This window comes from Manacus candei, unplaced genomic scaffold (assembly GCF_025592945.1).
Source record: "Manacus candei isolate 608988 ecotype Guabito, Panama unplaced genomic scaffold, ASM2559294v1 h1tg000005l, whole genome shotgun sequence".
Lineage (NCBI taxonomy): Eukaryota > Metazoa > Chordata > Aves > Passeriformes > Pipridae > Manacus > Manacus candei.
The window spans coordinates 21,137,737-21,156,654 of NW_026138053.1; the positions used below are offsets into that span (position 1 = coordinate 21,137,737).

Sequence of the window (18,918 nt, forward strand, 5' to 3'; positions counted from 1 at the left end):
GATCCTGGCAGCACAGAGTCCCCATGTCTGTCTGGGCAGAGCCTGAATGTTGGTCCTGGCCACATGCACCCTGCTCTAAAGCAGCTGTGAGTTTCCTTTGCTTTCACCAGAGGGCTGGATTTGAGCAAGCAGTGAGATAAGATATGGCCAGGATGGCTAACAGGGTGCTGCTGCTGGGGCAGAGAGCAGTGCTGAGAGGCTGAGCAGCTACCAGAGCTCAGTCCTGTGGCACAGCCTCTTGCTTTTTTTCAGGCTCAGATCTGATAAGCAGGAGAAGAATTTCCTGCTTATGCTATCATTGCACCCTGTGACAGGCCAGGGCTTGCACGGCTGAGCAAGCAGGACTGATTTACCCACCCCTCATTCTTAAACTGGAAGGAAACCCAGAGAGATGCCAAGGCCAATACCAGCTGCTTATCTAGATGCTGCTGTCAGGAGATTGTCCTGAACACGCTTGAAGGCAGAACAAAATTAACAATGTGTCCTCAGAGGAGCTTGCTCTCCTTCTTGCAGAGGAGCAAGAGAGTCCTTCTCGTAGTCAGTGTGGGCTGGTCATGGTGAAACTTTTGGCTCATCCTCTGATCTCACCCCACAATCCTTCTCCAAGCCCTTGGCTTCCTGCCTTCCCTCTCTGTCATGGGCAGCCTCTTGGTGGGGTGGCCTGGCATGGCCCTGCTGTTCCTGTAGCTGGGTGATGAGGTGGGGAGATGGCAAGGGCAGCAGGAAAGGATTAGTAAAGCTATAAGAAGCAGTCATTGGTAGTTGGGCAAATCAGTTCAAGGAGAAGTGACACACACAGCGTGGGGATGCCTTTCTATCACAATATTTTAACTGGAAACAGTAGGAAAACAACAGCTTCTCCCCCTTTGGCAGCCCTGCCTCCAGGCTGATGACCTTCTCAGCAAGAAAATGGTGCTGTTGAATATGAAAAATTACTACTTTGACATTGCTGTATTTGTCTAGAAACAGAAATGTGCATTATCTGAGGAGTGTAAAGTCAGCAGTGGAGTCACCAGCAATGACCTGCATTGGTGTCACTGAGTAATGCTGAGGGAGCTTGTTCAGTGAGGAGACTGCAGAGGGAGTGTAATGCATTACCTTCATCTCCTTGATTTGTTTCTTCCAGTGCCAAAGACATGAAGCACCGTCTGGGTTTCTTGCTGCAGAAGTCAGACTCCTGTGACTACAGCTCTTCCCAGGGCAAGAAGGAGAAGATATCTTCAAGCCAGAGGTAAGAGCAGGTGGTGTCATGTAGCTAAGCATGTTGTTCACTGCCTCATCAAGCTGGACTCCATTAGTGTTTCTGCTGCTGCTTCCTAGTTCCTCCTGAATGCCTGTGTTTGAATCTAGTGTGGCAAGAGTCCTCAAGTGTTGACAGTCCCTTTTCATGAAGAAGGTTGAACTAGAGATCCCTTTCTGCCAACACTTCTATGATTCAATATCTATGTGCATGTGGGAAGGCGTGTGCCATCTCCTGGGCAGGGGAACAATGCCATCCCAGACCCAATGTGACTGGACACACTGCAGAATCAGCATCATTGTCTCTTGGAGCTGGATTTGTGCAATGGTCCACACAACTGCAGAGAGGTGCTGACACACAAAACAGAGTGAGCAGCCTGCCAGGGTATCACTGGTGCAAGGTGATGGTGCTCTCCAAAGAGGACTCCAAAGGCTCCTGGAATAGATGAGCCCTATATGTTTTAGTATGGCAGGTGGAAGGAATGCAGGATGTGTTCACACATTCTCCATATGTTTCTAGTTCCCACATTCCTCTCTCTTCCACATAACTACTGTTCACCTGACATATTAGAGAAATCAGCTCTTTGGAGTTCACTGATATGACCTGTAAGAGTGATTCCAGGTCTGTGCTCCAGCAAGAGATGCAGCCTCTCACAAAATAAACATAAATTCCATAACAATTTTTCCAGGAAAATTCCAGCCCGTGGCTGGTGATAGGAATTGCAACCCAAAATTTCTGTAGATTAGATCTGGGATCCCCAGGGGTATCTGTAAAGCAGGCAGGCATTTTATTCTTGGTCTCTAGTGTATGCTCTTACGACAATCAGGGAAAAATATTTTCTAATGGTACTGAGCAAAAAACCAAATTTGTCCCTTCAGTACTCCCCTTAACTCTTCCCTGTGTTTCTCCCTTTGTCTCCTTTTAGGCTTAGCCAAGAGGAAGTCAGAAAATGGGCAGACTCTTTGGAAAACTTGATCCATCATGAGAGTAAGTAAAGAGGGCCCTTATGCTGCCTGCAGTGTGTGTGCTGTGAGCAGTCGTGGGAGGGGACATGGGATGTTACCTTATGCCTCTTAGGAGCACACAAGATCTCCTTTGGCCACACAAACCTCTGGAAGGGGTGATGAAGGGTCTTCTTGCTCAGATCCAAGGCAAGGGTCAATCCCAACGAATCGTGTGTGGCTTTGACCTACTGCTGATCTGTCCCATTTTTGAAGGCAACTGGCATAGTCCGTGTGTAAGGGGAGGGCAACCCTGGGGCACACAGTTTGTGATGGGCTAAACAAGAATGAAAAAGTGGAGACATTGTTTGCAGCTGAGTCCCTGGGAGACTTTGTCTTCCCAGCAGTTCCAGGCTTCACTGATGTCCTTGAGGTTTCCTTCTCATGGTTCCCATGGCCTGAGACCTTGTGGAGTGTGTTGTCTGTCTCCTCGGGGCCTCATGGGAACACAAGAATTGCTTGTCTTCTCCTGGCTGAGACACTGAAGTTCACAGTGGGGGAGCAGGCAGCTGAGGCCCCACAAGTGACATCCCCAGGGGACTCTCAATTCCAGCCTCCCACATCACACACGAGTCACTGCCATGGAGGCAGGAGCTGTCCCCGCTGCTGGACCCAGGGGAGCTCCTCATTCAGCTCTGGCAAGGAGAACCCAGAATCACTGTTTTCTGGGGTTTGTGGGTATGACTGTCCAGGAACCAACACTCTTACCTGAACTGGTTTTCCTCTAAACAATCCATAGGAGGACTGGCTGCTTTCCGTGCGTTTCTCAAATCTGAGTACAGCGAGGAAAACATCGAGTTCTGGGTCAGTTGTGAGGACTACAAGAAAACCAAGTCACCAGCCAAGCTCAGCCCCAAGGCCAGAAAGATCTATGATGAGTTCATCTCAGTGCAGGCCACAAAAGAGGTACGTGCACAGAACATTTCTTGGGCAAAGGTATCACCCTCAATTCTGAACCAGGCCAGCAGTACTGGTATGTAGAGATCGATTGTTTCACAAGAGAGGAAGGGTTCTGCTTCTCTGCTTGTTAGCAAGGAAATGGTGTCATTTTTATTGCTTTTATGTTAAACTTGGATAGAGAGAAAGTGTGTTTAGTTACAACCACATGGCCATTCCATGTGCACACTCAAATATGAGAAGCCCAAGAGGACTATGATTCCTAGTGTTCCAGCTGCTCCCATGCAGTTCGAGTTTCCTGGCTGGCTGCATCCCAGAGGGACGTGTGTCAGTCTCCCCAACAGTTCTCCTGGCAGCAGGGATGCGTTGGTATCCAGCTGCACAGATTCTGCCGAGGCAAAGGGTGTCAAAGAGTGTCAAACAGCCATTTCAGACAACAGCTCATCAACCACACTTGGTGGAGAGAAACTTGGATTTTCCCTTTCCTGTGCCAGCCACTTCTGGGACGGGTTCTACTTACACTGTCCCTTTGGCCCACAGGTGAACTTGGATTCATGCACACGGGAGAAGACAAGCCACAATATGCTGGAGCCTACACTGTCCTCCTTTGATGAGGCTCAGAGAAAAATATTCACCCTCATGGAAAAGGATTCTTACCGCCGTTTCCTCAAGTCCCCTTACTACCTGGACTTGGTGAGCCCACCTGGGGCTGGCTGTGGGCCCGAAAACTGCAAGAGAAACCATACTCACTCCTTAGACTGCAACTCTAACATCATCTCCCAGTGTGCCTGAACCTGCAGCAAGGCAGGTGCGGGCTGGGCTCTCGCAAGAATATACGGCAGCAAAAGCATTCATTGGCATGAAGCAACAGAGCTGTCTCCAATAGCTGTCTAATGTCCCAGTTGTATCCCATGTCATGCAACAGCCAGCATTTGTAACCCAATCCAGGCTCAGTTTGTGTCGCAAACCCTCCTCTGACTCGGCTGGTGTGGAGTGCTGGGGTCTGTGTCTGACAGGAAGGCTGGGTGCACTCACGGCGTGCCCGCTGTGGGTCTGGCGAGCCCTGCGAGCCCAGGCGGGTGCTGGGAGCTCCTGCCCAGCCCCGGCACTGCCCGCCGAGGGACCAGGCTTGCGGTGTCACCCCGTGACACCCAGCAAGGAGCAGGGCAGAGAGGAAGCCCAGGGAAGCGTGGAGGACTGTGATCTCCCCTTTCTAATCCACAAAAGCTTAGGTGAAAAGGACTTGCTCTGGTCCTTCGCTGTTCACATAACTCCCAAATGTGTCTAGGCTGTCAGAAGTGTTTGCTCAGAGCTCAGGCTGTGCTGCATTGCAGTAATCAGGCATAGGAAGAGCTCCTGCTTGTTCTCAAAGGGAGACCAAAACTTCTCAAACAGCCTCCCTCAACCATCACAGCCACCATCACAGGGAAGCTCTTCCCTCTGGCTGCTGCTCCCTCTGTAGCTTCAGGTTTATGCTGGGCAAGGATCTTTCCTAGAGCTACAGAGCTGATATTTTGGTGGAGGTTCATTATTTCATATATTATTAATTGTGACCTTCATGCTCCCAGGTTAAATAATTTAGCTGAGCAGAAGAGAAACATGTTCCTTCTCTCCCACACTGATAGATGTATATTCCTGACTCTGGGAGTGCCATTTGGATTCAGGTTTACCTGTCCTGGCTTGTAAGGAGCAGTTTGTGATGGAATAGGACCACAACAGCTGGGGAGGAAAGGCCCTGCTTGGGAGTACTTGAAAACATTGAGGGGTTTTATAGTGATATTTACGTGAGTTTGCATTTCAGTAGTAGCATGGCTCACTTTTCCTGAAGATGATAGGAGGAATGTGTCTATCTCAGTACTGCTGCTGGGCTTTGCCAGAAGGCATCTTACTTTTTAATTGCTGTGGTTAGACACGGCCTTCGCTGTGGGCTTTGGGACTGGCACTGACCTGCAGTTGGAAGCACAAGAAGCAGCTGCAGGACTTGCTGCCTTGGGCTGCAGCACCAGGTATCTCACTGTCCCCCAGCCCTTGGTCTCTCCTTAATTAAGTATCGCTGCTCTGGCAACTGTGTATTCCACACTCTGCATCCCAGTCCAGACAACAGTTCTCACACCAAGGTTTTGGCATGGCAGGAGGAGGATGTGGTTCTCCAGGCCCATAGACAAACGCCTTTTTTAACATTTGCTTTATTTTGTATTTATTCAATGTACTAACACGTATTGCCCTGCATGTTCAGCTAAAAGATGGAGAGGCTTGCTAAAGTGCTGAACGTAGCCAAGCATGTGGCTATGTTTTATTTTCCCCTGGTACTGGGAACTCTTGATAACTATTGCAAAAACTGTATTGATATTTAAATAATGATGAATACATTCTAAATAAAAATGTTTGCGTTAGTCCCTTCTAAAATGCCATTTTGTGAACCAAAGAAAACGCATGAAGATCCAATTCATTGGCCAAGGTTGCTCTAAAGAGTCATTTTAAAAGTGGCTTCACTCATAGATTAAGTCACAGCTGATGAAATACCCATTATGTCCTCCAGACACCCTCTGCACCGTGAGCCTGGGGGATGTCAGGCCTTTAGGGATCCGTGCTGTTCCTGACCATCAGCTCAGCACAGGGACCACCCATCCTTGCCAAGGGTTTGGGGTGAGTGTCAGGCACCCCTTAACAGCTTTGGAGGGGGGAACATCAAGGAGTACCTCCTTGCTGCAGACACTTTCCCACCAGAGCTCCAGAGGGTAACAGGTTTTAGTTCAGAGCTGAACCTGTTCCTGGGCCAAAACACAATGGGGGGAGCAGGGCTGGCCTTTGCTCAGCCCCTGTGTCACCACAGCTGCTGCTACTGGTGTGTGAGCTGATCCTGCAAGCCAAAGCCCAAGGCAGCACCCACACAGTGGGGCTGGGAGTGCCTGTGCTGCCCTGGCCCTGGGGAGTTTCTGCTGGATCAGCCTCCTGGGGCGATACTTTTATTCCCTTTTCAACTTACTTTCAGTCACTACATCACTGCAGCAGAAGCTCTCAGAGGCCTTTGGTCTTGCCAGGACCTTTTGAGCACAAGTTTTGGGAGCGCCCTGTACCGGGTAAGGAAACACTGCACCTTCAGTGCAAATAGACAAAATGAACAGTCCACTGAGTTAGTAGCAGAAATACATGTTTATGTGTGGATTACTGAGTGGTACAAGAATATGGGTTAACACAACCAGTTCCTCTGCACACCAGCACCTCACATCTTCCCCACATGAAGATCTCTAGTGGAAATCACACAGAAAATTTCAGACCAAAAACCTCCTTGCAGATGTGAGGAGCTGTTTTTCGCTCCTAACCTTGGCCACAGAACACAGCACCCTCCAGGGAGTGACCAACGGCTGGGCGGAGCCTGGATGAGCCCCGGGACACCCTCAGCCCTGTGGCTGCCACTGTGTCAGAGGCTTTGGCAGTCCCCAAGACTGGGACTGGGCAGCTGAGGCAGAGCCCTGCCTCAGCACATGGGGCAATAGCTGGTCTCTCCATGGTTCACATCATGGCTGGTGAGGTGCAAGGCTCCTCGTCACTGAAGTCACCATAAAACACACATCAAGCCATCCTTGGCGTTAATCTGAGGGATGCAGCTGCAGAGAGCCCTTTTCCACATGTCCCTGTGGCACAGAGTGGGCGCCAGGGAGGTGTGGAGGCAGTGCCTGGTGCCCAAGGACCCTGGTTGTGCCCCACAGCAGAGGTTGGGGTACCTCGGAGAGCACGAAACGTGCCTCCTGCACCAGCTCAGGCGCCAGGATGGACCAGGGCTGTGGGCACAGGGTGATCCCAGAGGATGTTTTGGAAGATGTACCATCATGTTCACTTGGGCAGATGGCCAAGGTTTCCTTTGAGAGGGTCTGGGACCATGCTAAACCCATGCATCTCTGTGATGGACCCCAAGCACAATATCCAGAAACTCTGCTTTTTGGCTCTCTGACTCACAGGGGATCCAGATGCCCATGTTACGAGTATGTATGTATATGTGTGTGTGTTTACACTTATATAAGACTATAGGAATACAGATGTACATGTTGTGTGTATAGTGCCATATATGCTGTATTTCAAGAGAGCAAGAGTGATAAAATACATGAAGTATTTCCTACCAGAAATATGATGGTTGGTGTCAGCCCGACAGTAAATACCTCTGGGCCTGTGGAAAGCTGGGCCATGGGCTGGGTACAGGCATTGCCACCTTTCTGGGAGAGCCTACTCATATAATTAGCCAAATGACCTTTCTACACAAACACAACTTCCCAAGAGCTCCAAGATGCTTCAGGGGCCACATTTTATGGCTGCCCAGTAGATCACTGGCAGCGCTCAAAGTAGACTTCCAGTATTTTAGCAGAAATTGAGCTGGGGAGGGATTTCCAGTTTTATCTCTCCTGAATCCAGCCTCCGCCTTTCTTTTCAGCACATGCATACCTAAACACCTTCTCCCTACCCCACGCTACTGTAGCTGTTGTAGCTACTGACGTCTCAGGTTCTGATGGTGCATAGCAAGATAGCCTCCAGCAGCATCCCGACCTTATGGCGTTGGTGGTGGCATTTAACTCTGAAACATGTGAGGGAATCTGGAAATAGCTGCCAAAGGATTAAGTAGAAATGAAAGATCTAGGTCTTTCTGCAGGGAAGCCTGTTCGGTTTTGCATTTCTGAGTCACACTGTAAATAAGGAGCTTGAACGTGCTGAACCCGCTTGCATTGACACCAGTTCATGGAGACGTTGGGAGAGTGCAGGGAGCACGGGCAGGCAGAGGTGGTGGGAGCACCATGCAGCAGCAGAGGAGCTGGCTAAGCTCCCCATCCCATGCCCAGCCCTGCTCCTGCCTCCCCAGCTCTGAGCAGTGGGCACTGCTGGGGGATCCTGCGCCCTTTCGGTGGGACCCTCCTGCTGCTCATGGGCTCCCTTGGGCTCTTTGGGGGCACCCAAGCCACCCCCTGCATTCACCCCTGCTGCTCCAGCACCAACTTTCCCAGACCTTTTGCTCCAGTGTTTAAAAAAAAAGTCACATTTGTGACTGCCTCCATCCTTTCCCTGCCTCCCCACTCCTGCCTGGAAAACATAGCCCACTTCCTGCAGCTCGGGATGTATTTTTCTTCATCACCATAGTGACAACATGTAAATATTTGGGGCTGGTGGGGTTTTGATCAGATTTTGAGAGTCTTGAAGAGGCTGGCAAATCCGTTGTTTATGTTACTGCATTTTGCATGGAGTCCCATGACTTGCAGCGAGGCTGAGCAGCCCAGGGAAGGGGGCTGGTCTGGGATGCCTGGAGGCAGCACGGACATGGGTTATTTTGCTGGTGTCTGTCAGGTTGCTGGCTGAAGCAGCTCCTTGCAAGCCATGACCTGTGGATGCTGCACCAGGAAACCATCACGGGGATGAAACTGAGGCCCTATGGAGCAGTGGTTCATTGCATTTGCCTCGAGGCTGAAATAAGATCCCAGCTGCTTTTCATGTATGCCCTTGCCCCATCCTCAGGTGTGATTTATTCTGTTAGCAGTGGGCTGGCTTTGAATCAGAAAAGAGCTGGTCTTTTTAGAAACAGCCTATGGAATCACACATCCTTGGCAGATGGGAGGAGACAGGAGAGAGAGATGCAGGCTACACAAACTCAGCAGTTTGCATCTGTTCAAGAATCTAGGGGTTTATTTTTCATGTTTCCAATGACGGTTTTTAATTTGGGTTTGGTTTTTGGGTTTGGTTTGGATTTTTCAAACTGGATCTGAACAGCTGCAATTGCAGCTTTTTTTCTCCCCAGCATGACTTTCCTCCCTCCTCTGATCGATGCCCCTCGGTTGGGTTTGTGCAGAAGTATCACTTTGGCATGCCTACTGCAGACAGAAGCGACTGGAGCAAGAAACCCCTGCAGCAACCCCCAGAGCTGCCATCCCAGCACGCCACAGACACCAGCCCTGTGAGGGCTGTGCACTGGCACTGGGACATGGCACGGGCTGTGGTCTGAGAGCTCAGGACATGGTGCAAAGGTCGGAGAGAGCGAGAGTTCTGGGTTGCTAAACAGTCCTGGTGTTTTGGACAAACAGGTCTTGTTTTACCCTCTTTACTGTCTTCAGTGTGGAGCAAACAGGCTGTCTCAGCACTGACTCCGAGCAGAGCTGTTGGGGAAGCGGTGCTGCAGCCTCACTCTGCTCACCCCTCGTGCCTGCCAGGTACACTCTGGGGCTCCTGGTTCTGCCATACAGCCATCACTGCCATTCCTGCCATCCCTGCTGTATGGCTGTCACACTGTCCCTGCTTTGCCTCCATCCCTGCACGGCTGTCACTGTGCCTGCTGGTTGGCTGCTTTCTGAAGACAAGATGATGCCAATCAGGCAGTGGACACATCTCACCCTGCACCTTGGCCAGGGAGGGAAGAACCTGTAGGATACCTGAGCAGTCTCAGCAGCACCCTGGGAAGTTGGCAGGAGGGAGCAAGCCTGGGCCAAATGAGTGATACGGGCAAAACTGTGAGAAAAATTGTCATGTCCTAAGGAGTCCTAAGAAGGCAGCATTGGTACCCCAGAGCCTCCAGCTAATGCCAAGCTCTGCAGCGCCAGAGATGTGCCAGCTGCCCAAGTGGCTCCCGGTCACTGTGGACCTGGGGCTGCTCTGCCACCCAACTCCAGGGAATTTCTGCGATTGGTCTTTTGTGGGAGAGGAAAGAGATGGGAAGAGAGGAAACACCAGGACATCTGACAATCCAAAGCACGAGGAGAGATGTTTAGCAACATCCCTGGGTGCTCTTCTAGGGTGGTATGAAGAAAGCAAAGCAGCTGCAGGAGAAGGGGCGGGTGTTTAGATAGAAGCAGTGGGAATGCCTTGCACAGCCCTGCCACATTGCTACTTGATTAACTCCTGATAAAACTCCGACCGCACAAATCTCGGCAGGGAGTCTTTCTCCATCAGGGCAAAGATCCTCTTCTGGGCCATGTCAAAGCTGGTTGGTGACGGCTCCACCAGGTTCTTCATGGTCACAGCCTTGGTGAAGTGGTCGATGTTCACCTGTGATGGGAGTGTAAGAGGGATGGGGACCTTGCCTTTAGAGGGGTGGGTGATGGCATCTCCCCTCACCTGCTCTGCCCCAAAGGGTGTGGGGAGAGACTGAAGCAAGTTCTTTTCTCTGGAGGAATTATTAGTGGCAAAGCTGTAAGGATGAGGTCTGTCCTGCAGCAAAGCTAACTTGTGGAGGAGGATTACTGTACATTGCCATCCCTTACAATTAATGTCAGCCCTCTGTGGGGAAAAGGGGGACAGGCGTGTGTTGAAGGTGCCCATGGCAGGAGACAGCCAAGCAGAGGCTGAGCATGAAAACAGGGGCACCAGGGCTGTGAAGGGTGGGAATGCAGCACATGGGGATGGGCCTGCCCCTTGCCAAAAGTACAGCCATCTGAGCCCCTCAGCCATGGCATAAGGTGCCCTGCAGCCATCACTCTCCTATGGGAAGGGGACCAACAGCACAGCAGCCTCACCCCTCCCAGTACCATCTCCTGCCCCATGGCCACTGACCTCTTTGGGTGCCTCGGTCTGGATGAACTCCTCATAGATCTTCCTGGCCTTCTCTGCCATCTTCACAGGGGACTTGGTTTTCTTGTAGTCCTCACAGGCCACCCAAAACTCGGCATTTTCCTCGCTGAACTCGGAGCGCAGGAAGGTGAGGAAGCTGGAGAGCCCATCTGTGGGAGGGCCGAGCCCTTGCTGAGCACTGGCAGTGCCGGGGGGGCCAAGCAACAGCAGGGGATGTGGAGAGAGGGGAGGTGACTGACCACAGGGGGATGTGAACTTACAGGGGTTTTGCAGGAGCTTTTCCAAGGAATCACGCCACTGCAGAGCCTCCTCTGGTGATGGTCTGAAGAGAATAAAGAAAGCCCAGGTGGTCTGTGCTTACCCCACAGCCCCAGTCTGGGCTCCAGGTTTTTAAATAATTCCTTTAAACATGTGGAGAACTGGATAACAATCTGCAGGAACTTGCAGAGCGAAGGTGATGGTCTGGGGATGAAATGGTGATGCTGCTGCATTGCAGCACGAGTACCCTCCTCCTGGGGAGAGCCGAGTGCCAGGGAAGGTGAGGATGGGGCTGGGCAGGTGAAATCCCCCATTTTTGACCAGACATGTGGCTGACCTGCAAAATGGGTCCCCTCTGCAGCCACAGGTCTCCTCCTTACCTCACTGCCTGTGCGTGGGATGGCAGAGCAGGAGCTCTGCAGGCAGCTGGGATGCATCTCTGTGTTTTCCTGCTGGGGTGGGGAAGGATGCTCCCTGCTGGCAGGGGCTTGGTCATTCGGCCCTGTGCTGCTGGGGCTGGGGTCAGCGCCCTCCACTCCCACAGCCCGCCTGCCCCATTCCCACGCCCTAAGGCAAGGCAGGACAATGGCCTCGGCACCCTTCCCAGTGGAAACCTCCAGTGTTTTCCAGCTGCGAGGTTTTTCCTCTTTTTTTTTTTTTTTGCTATATTTTTCAATGTGACTAAAGAGTTGGGGGGGTGGTTGACTGTGGCTTTTTCCTGTTGTTTTAGTTAAGCTCCAAGGAGTTTGGCCAAGCTGCCTTGGGCTCACAGTTCCTGCCCTGTGACCCACCAGGGCAATGCCTGGTGTTGGCTGGAAGGTGAGGGAAGCCCCTGTGCAACTTGTTTTGCTGCCACAGGAGCCACGTGTTGGGGCTGAAACCCCTTGGGTGAACGGAGCATCCCAAGGAGCGTGGGCAGGACAGCCTGATGCTTCAGTGGTGGGTCTGGGGGAAGTGCAGGTGCTGCTGCCCAGCCGTGCTGCCCATGTGGCTCCAGCACAGAGAGGGGAACAGCAGGAAAGCAAAGCTTGCTCAGGGTGGGTACTTGGCCTCACTTGTCATCAGACTGCAGCAGTAAGGACCACGACAGGGGGTTCTGATTGTTCACTTCCCGGACCTCAAATTGCATTTGCACTTCTATCAAGGATCAAAAACTCTCCCTGTTCCTGCCAGGTGACTTCTCACCCCCATGAGGTGAAGCATCGCTGTAGTAACCCAACACAATCCAGATTTCCTGGAAACTACCAAATTCACATTTCCATTATCTGAATGTCCTAGGGATGATGTTAACAGCAAGCGAGATTCTGACAGGTGAGCGATGACGAGGCTGCACAACATTGCAGTGCAGAGAAAACAACTCCTCCAGGCACTGGGGAGAGAGGATGTTCTCTGGCTTTCTGAGGGGACAGCTAATGGGGACAAATGTGTCTCGGTCACAGAGGCATCTGGGGCATGGCAGCTCTGTCTGCCCTGCTTGATCTGGGCAGCTCTTGCCAGGCAGCACTGTGGTGAGCAGGCACCCTGCCAGAAAGCCTCCCCCTCCATATCACCCACCACAGCCTGGATTAGCAGGCAAAATAACTAATGTTTCATGTGCTTTAAGTAGTGCTGATAAAGCAGAGCCAATATTATACACCAGCTCAGTGCCAGAGAGCAGTGGCTCAGGACAAAGGCAATAAGGTGAGGAGGTGCCATCATCCCAGAGCTGCCCAGAGCCAGGCATCACACCATACGGTCACACAGCCAGCTCAGGGACATGCTACCATCCCAAAGCCAGATGGCCGTGAAGGCTGGCACCTCTGGGCTGAGGCAGGTGACTCAGAGAAGTCCAAGTGCCACATGCCTCTGGGAAAAACCTTTATCCAATAACAGGAAATCTCATAAAAAATAAATTGAGTTTCCATGGGAAATCTAGTTTCCATAGAGCTGTATTGCCTGACATGTCTCATGCTGCCCTGACATAACTTCCTGAGCCTGCACTTAGCAGTCAGGCCACGAAGCTGCCTGCCATGTAGAGCCTCCTGTGCACCCCCCCAGCAGGGCTTCAGCTCCTCTGCACCCCAAAAGGGCTCATAACCACCCCACTGGCTGGGCACAGGTGCCAGCACAGCCCACCCCAGCGCAGTACTCACTTCTGGGCCTTGGGCGGCTTCTCTGGCTTCTCAGGGTAGGGGATGATGAAGTCAATGGCTGAGTCGTGCTTCTGGATCAGTGTGCCCAGCTTCGTCTTGATCTCCTTGGCCCTGCAGGAGGGGAGGAGCAGAGGTAGGTCAGGCAGAGGAACGGGGCAATGGGGATAGTCACAATCCCTGCCCTGCACAGCCCCTGGTGAAGTACAAAGCTCTGTAATTACTTTACAGATGAACAAATGTACCCTCATGTTGTAAAGGCTGCGCCTGGCTGGTGCTGTTCAAACCGGGCGCTCCGCATTAGCGGCAGCTCTTGATCTTGATCTCTTCACTCTATCCCCATCTGTGGCTGGGATAATTGTATCAGCAGAGCTGGCGGGCTGCTCTGATGGTGAATTAGGGCCGTGTGTGCAGCACTCAGTCTCTATAGTGATGAGCCTGAAGAAGTGCTGGTGAGGAGGTGAAGGAGCTGTCTCTGGAGAGGAGGCTGTGCGGGTGCCGTGCTGGGCTGCACGGCAGTGCCTGCCCCACCGAGCCCTGTCCCACCCTGTGCCTGCCAGCCCTGCACTGCCGATGGCATTCAGAGCAGGACACCCTCAGAGATATATATATATAGGGTAATAAGTAAGCTTTGTATCTGCAATGGGAAATAGACACCGCAAATAGACACCTCCTGAGTGCTGCCTTCCCTGGGGCAGAGGGGGAAGAACAGTTTTGTCAGGAGTTGAAATACTCTGACTGCCAAAAGCTTCGTGCCAGTTCCCCGTTGCCCCAAGGCCATGCCCTAGACCTCTGTTTGGAAGAAGCAGAAACAAGAGGGGTCCTGGGGCTTGACAGCAGGCCCAGATGTCTCCCGAAACATTCCCTTTTGTGCAATACAATTTGCAATGAGGTCCTGAGCATCTAAAACTGCAGACGAGGCTCCTCTCTGCTGCAGCTCAGCGATGGTAGCAAAAGCAAGCTGAGCTTTTGCAGGGAACACTGAGGTGTGCTGTATAAGGGCGAAGAAATAAAGGGGTGAAAACAGATACCCCAAGCCCCATCTTTGCAGGGCAGGACTTTTCCCTGACACAGCAACATTTGGTGGCTTCCAGGTCGTCTTGCTGGTAGAGGAGGTGAAGGAGAGCAAGGGGACACACTGCTCCTCACAGGCTGGCTGGGCTGAGCTTTTGGCATGGGTGGCAAAGCCAGGCTGTAGGTCCCTGGCTTCAGGGCTCCCTACAATTTTCCTCTCTGCTGTTTATTTTCACAAGCCCTCTGTGGATGATCACTCCCTTGCTATGTCTGCTGTTTTATTGCAATTCCTTTAATTTTTTTCCCTCCCTGTAAAACTCTCTCTGTGTTTTGGTTTCCACTCGCCAGTCCCCATGGGTGACTTTTTGAGACCTGGAGCAGGGGCGTCTGCTCTGCTCCCTGCCAGCTACCCCCAACTTCTGTGAAGAAATCTGCCTCTAAACAGCCACCCTTGCAAGAAAGCTCAAAGCAGGCTCAGCCAGAGTGAGCAGCCCAGCTTGGGGCTGCACGGACCACCCGCCGTGGGTGTACGGCACAGGGCATCACGCACCCAGAAACCCAACTGTTTTCATGGAAAATGTCAGCAGCTACAGGGACTAGCAGTTCCCACTGCTAGTGCTTCTGAGAAAACTTGAATCTTGGAAAGAGCAGAACCTCAGGCAAAAGGTGATGAGGTCACCATGCTCCCACACTGAGGTGTCTGGGACAGGGATGCTGCCATGTACCATTTGTCCTGCTCCCTCTGATAAATAAATAAAATGCAGATAAATGCTTGGAGCTGGCTCCTGATGTCCAGTGCCTGAGACTGTCTCTCCTGCAAGCCTCAGGCACCCTCCTGGCCATCACAGCTGGGACACCCATGGCATGGCCCTGACCAAAGAGGATGGCACAGCTGCAGTGATGGGGAGCAGGTGAAGCAGACAAGGAGCTGCAGCCCCATTAGCACCAAAGCAATGGGTGGGTGCAGAGGGTGCCCCAGGAAAGCTGTTGGATCTGCTTTCCCAAACATCTGTGCTGGTGGCTTCAGGTCCCTGCAGGGAAGGGGACACATGAGTTCAGGGAGAATCTCTCAAAGAGGGGCTGAGCAGAAATGCTGGCTGCCACCATGTGCCCCTCCCTGCCACAGCCCAGCACTAGGGAGGGTAAAGCTGTGGATGTTGCCATGGCCAACCCACTGCCAGTGCTGGGTGCTGTGCACCAGGGACAGTCCCTTCCAGGAAACTGGACCATGTGCCCTATCATGAGAGGCTCATCTGGCAGGAGCAGGGGGAAGTTGCCCACCTCTGAAGCAAGGACGGTGGATGCAGGAGGTACCATGTAGGCAGGGAGATAACACGAGCTGTGCTGGGAGCAGGGGCACCAACAGCCAAATCTAGCCCATGGTGACCTAAGGAGCTGGGAGGACAGGACCAGTAGTCTGTTGCTGTTTGAACATGACCCGGGGACCCCCCTGCTCTGGTGTAGATGAGCCAACACATGCACAAGGTGTTTGGGATGCTACTGATGGCAGTTTCACACAGCAGCAAGTACTCTCCTGGATAATGCTCAGAGCTGGTTCAAAGTCCTTCTCTCTGATTCCCATCCTCTGACAGTGACTTATGGGCAACATCTGTCAGGCTCAAAGGGCACTGACAGGCCCTAATGGCCCTGAGCAGCTCCAGCTGAGCCCCACACCCTGCACATTAATGGGGCTCCATTTAAGCTCAGCCCTGGGGCCTCTTTGTCTCAGGCTGTGCTGTGCAGTGGTGTTAGACCTATATTGCAGCCCCACTGCATGCTGTTCCCAGTGAGACTCTTCGGATGGATCCATCCTGTTCCATCCCATGGTGCTGTCAATGGACCACCAGTGGCTGCCCACCCCACTGGAGCCCTGCAAGTCCTGGTGTCGGGACAGCAGAAAAAACCACCCCCCTGCACTGGAGCAAGTCCTGGCTGTGGGATCTTCATGAAATCCATGGAGGCAGCAGAGGTGAGGAAGGTTGCTAAAAGGAAGTGAAAGGACTGGAGCGGGCTGAGAGATTGCAGGTTGAGGGAGGGAAGGGCTATTTAAAGACACCATCCTGGCGTCCTCCAGCAGACGGATTGCAAGCTTTCAAGCAAGGCTTCAGCAAAGGCTAAACAGCAGGGTAAAAAAGGCAGTTATAAACAAAAAGGCATCCTTCAAAAAAACCCAGCTATGGCCAAGTGAGAAAGAGCAAGAGGACCGTAAACAGTGGAAGGTTAAGTGTGAGAACAGATGGGAGAATGCCAAGAAAAAGTCTGAGAAACAGCTTCCAAGAAGCATTAATAGAAAATATGGGCTCTGTCAAACACATCAAGAGCAAGAAGGCTGCTCGGAGGGCCAGGAGAGACTCCAGCTTTAAAAACAAAACAAAAATAGAAGCTCAAAGGAGTTAAAGCTATAGCTGAAAGATAAAGGTGCTGCTGTGCCCAAGGGCAGGAAGGTGTGAGAGGAAATGCCCCTTGAGGGGAAAAAGGCTCCAGAGGGGATTCAAGGAGCCATAAAGCTGCAAGTGTGATGCTGTATGGGCACGTCAGTGGCAGCTGTGTCAGATCTGTGGTGGACACATGGACAAATATGGTCTATTGGAGAGAAGTCAAGGCAGCTCTGGCGGTAGGAAGAGATTCCTTCCAACCTATCATCCTTCTCTGAAGAGGCCAGCAACCACGTTTTGTGGGGAGTCAGGGGGTACCAGCCCCTTGGGTCTTCAGGGGACTTTGGGTGGGCTTTCCAGACCCCAGGCAGCTGCAGGGGAGAAGGCCATCTCATGGATGACAGCGTGGGAAAGGTAGCACACAGCTGTGGGGATGGTGCTATGGGAACACAGGCTGGGACCGTGCTGTTAAACGTCACACACGTGGGGAGAAGGGGGTCAGTGGCCGAGGAGCAGATATTGCACTCCCCAGGTATGGCACTCAGGGACAAATTGTGAGGAACTGTGGGAAGATCTCATGAGACTGGCAGTGGAGCAGCTGTTAGAATGCCTCACAGGGCAGTGCAAAGTGATGCGCAGGGGGCAAACGCAGTCCTGACTCTGCGTATGAAAGTGTAAGTGAAGCTGCCTTCAGGAGCAAGGATTTGAGGGCACAACAGGTGAAAGCATCAGCATAGCAACAGGGGGAGAAAATCTTTATTAAGAAAATTTAGTATTAGAAAGCATCAGAAGAGTGAAAACAAAGGGGATAGCAGAACAGAAACATGTGGATCACCCGCATCTGGAAGAGTGCTGCTTGTCTGCCTGTGGCGCAGGAGGCTGCAGGGGAGCAGGCAGTGGAGTCACTAGGATGTGCCCAAAGACACATTTCCAACAAAGAAACTGCCACAGGCCCATGCTCCTGTTTGTACCTGTGATGGGAATTTGCCTTGCTTCTGGGCAAGCAGCATCAGACCCCAGTGCCACAACTTCAGCTGGGACTTCTCTGGAGCTCCCCCAAGGACAGTGAATGTCCCCTCATTCTCATCCAAAAACCAGCGCTGAGGCATTTGCAGCCATGAGGGAATCCTCATTGGAGGATTCACATGTATAGTCTTTTCCCAAGCTTCCTCCTTAGGTGAAGCATCGGGTGCCCTGATGCCGCAGGGAGACCCCAGATTCCAATCACCATGGAAATGGCTGGGGGCTGGAGCTTGCTGTGGCTCCAAAGAGGGTTGAGAGCAGCCTGGGAGGCAGCACCAACACCATCAGGGGCAGGTTTTGAGGAAAGCACCCAGGTGGGTAGGCGTGAAGACGAGGATGGGTGCCACAAGCCAGGCAGAGCTGGTGCTCTGCATGGAACTGAGCCTTGTGGAGAGGGGCCAGGTCTGGCTAATCCGTGTGAGAGCAAGACACAGGCAGTTAAAGAGGATTTAAAAGTACTTGTGAGCCAGCGCTGGTTTTGCCTCAGAAAGGCAAAACCTCTTTTCTGCTTTTTTCCTCCTCCCCTCCTCCATGTTTTGCAAATATTAAGATCTGACAACAACGCACTCCTGCTCAGAGCAGCAGGGGTAGAGGGGTGGGTTTGGGGCAGCCCAAACTCACCCAGCAGAGAGGTTCCCAAGTCAGAGTGGGTAGTTTGCAACTGAATCACCACTCGCCCCACTAAGGGTCCCAGCCATTTGCAGCACCCACTGAGCCACCCCCAGAAAGCCTCCCTTCCCTCCCAGTTCAGAGCTGGATAATCCCAGTCCCCATATGAGATGTTCATCTCAGGGACATGCTTAAGGAAGAGCCCCTGTGCCTCCAGCTGCCCCGGCAGAACCCTGCGGGGAGGCAGCCCCCTGGCATCCTGGCCGTTCTCACCTCTCCAGGCACGTGTGGGGCAGCGCTGCTAATCCTTTGCACATCTTGGCAGGCTGTAGTTTCCTCGAGCCGTGAGAAGAGTGTGAGTGATGGCTAAACCAAGCAGCAGTGGCTCCGTCTGCAGCCCAGCTCCCCCCTCTCGTTCCTATATAGCGCCGGGAGCTGGACCCCTGCCAGCCCCGTAACCAATGCCGGCCAGCCTGCTGCAGCTGGCCCCGGCCCCAGCAGCTTCTGGATTTTGTTTTCTTCTCTCAAAGCTCACACGGGGGGGAAAAAAAAAATGTGGTCTTTCTGGGGTGAGATCAGGTAATCAAATTGGAAGGGCCAAGCTGCTCTCTGGGGGGCTTCAGGAAGCCCACAGCCTTTCTTTTAACAACATATCAAGCTCCGGGTCAGTATTTAGAAGAGCCAGGTAGACATGCTTCATTCAAGTGAGGTTTTTTTCCAGTGAAAAACAGTACTTTCAGAAAAAAAAAAAGTTCTTATGAGAAGTCTTGCTGTTGATTTAAAGGCTGTGGCTAATGTCAATGCATCCACAGTTTCAAAAGTGGCTACTAGTT

The 18,918-nt window shown here is 52.2% G+C and overlaps 2 protein-coding genes across 6 annotated transcripts in view; one reads left to right on the forward strand and one right to left on the reverse strand.

Moving 5' to 3' along the window:
• RGS4 (regulator of G protein signaling 4) overlaps positions 1-5,544 on the forward strand; it is a 32,552-nt gene extending 27,008 nt beyond the window's left edge. For 4 of the 5 annotated variants that reach the window (XM_051804890.1, XM_051804879.1, XM_051804899.1 and 1 more), the window contains 4 exons: positions 1,127-1,231; positions 2,166-2,227; positions 2,981-3,147; positions 3,679-5,544. In XM_051804890.1, coding sequence (XP_051660850.1) covers positions 1,137-1,231; positions 2,166-2,227; positions 2,981-3,147; positions 3,679-3,930 — 576 coding nt within the window. In that variant the 5' untranslated portion in view covers positions 1,127-1,136 and the 3' untranslated portion in view covers positions 3,931-5,544. The remainder of the gene's footprint in view (positions 1-1,126; positions 1,232-2,165; positions 2,228-2,980; positions 3,148-3,678) is intronic. The other variant, XM_051804908.1, reaches the window with a different exon arrangement.
• A 728-nt stretch (positions 5,545-6,272) lies between these two features.
• RGS5 (regulator of G protein signaling 5) lies at positions 6,273-18,499 on the reverse strand. Its single transcript, XM_051804932.1, has 5 exons — positions 18,359-18,499; positions 13,068-13,178; positions 10,938-10,999; positions 10,660-10,826; positions 6,273-10,155 (listed from the first exon to the last, which is right to left on the reverse strand). The coding sequence occupies exons 1-5, from the start codon at positions 18,400-18,402 to the stop codon at positions 9,994-9,996; spliced, it is 546 nt and encodes a 181-aa protein (XP_051660892.1). The 5' UTR covers positions 18,403-18,499; the 3' UTR covers positions 6,273-9,993.
• Between the last annotated feature and the right edge of the window lie 419 nt (positions 18,500-18,918).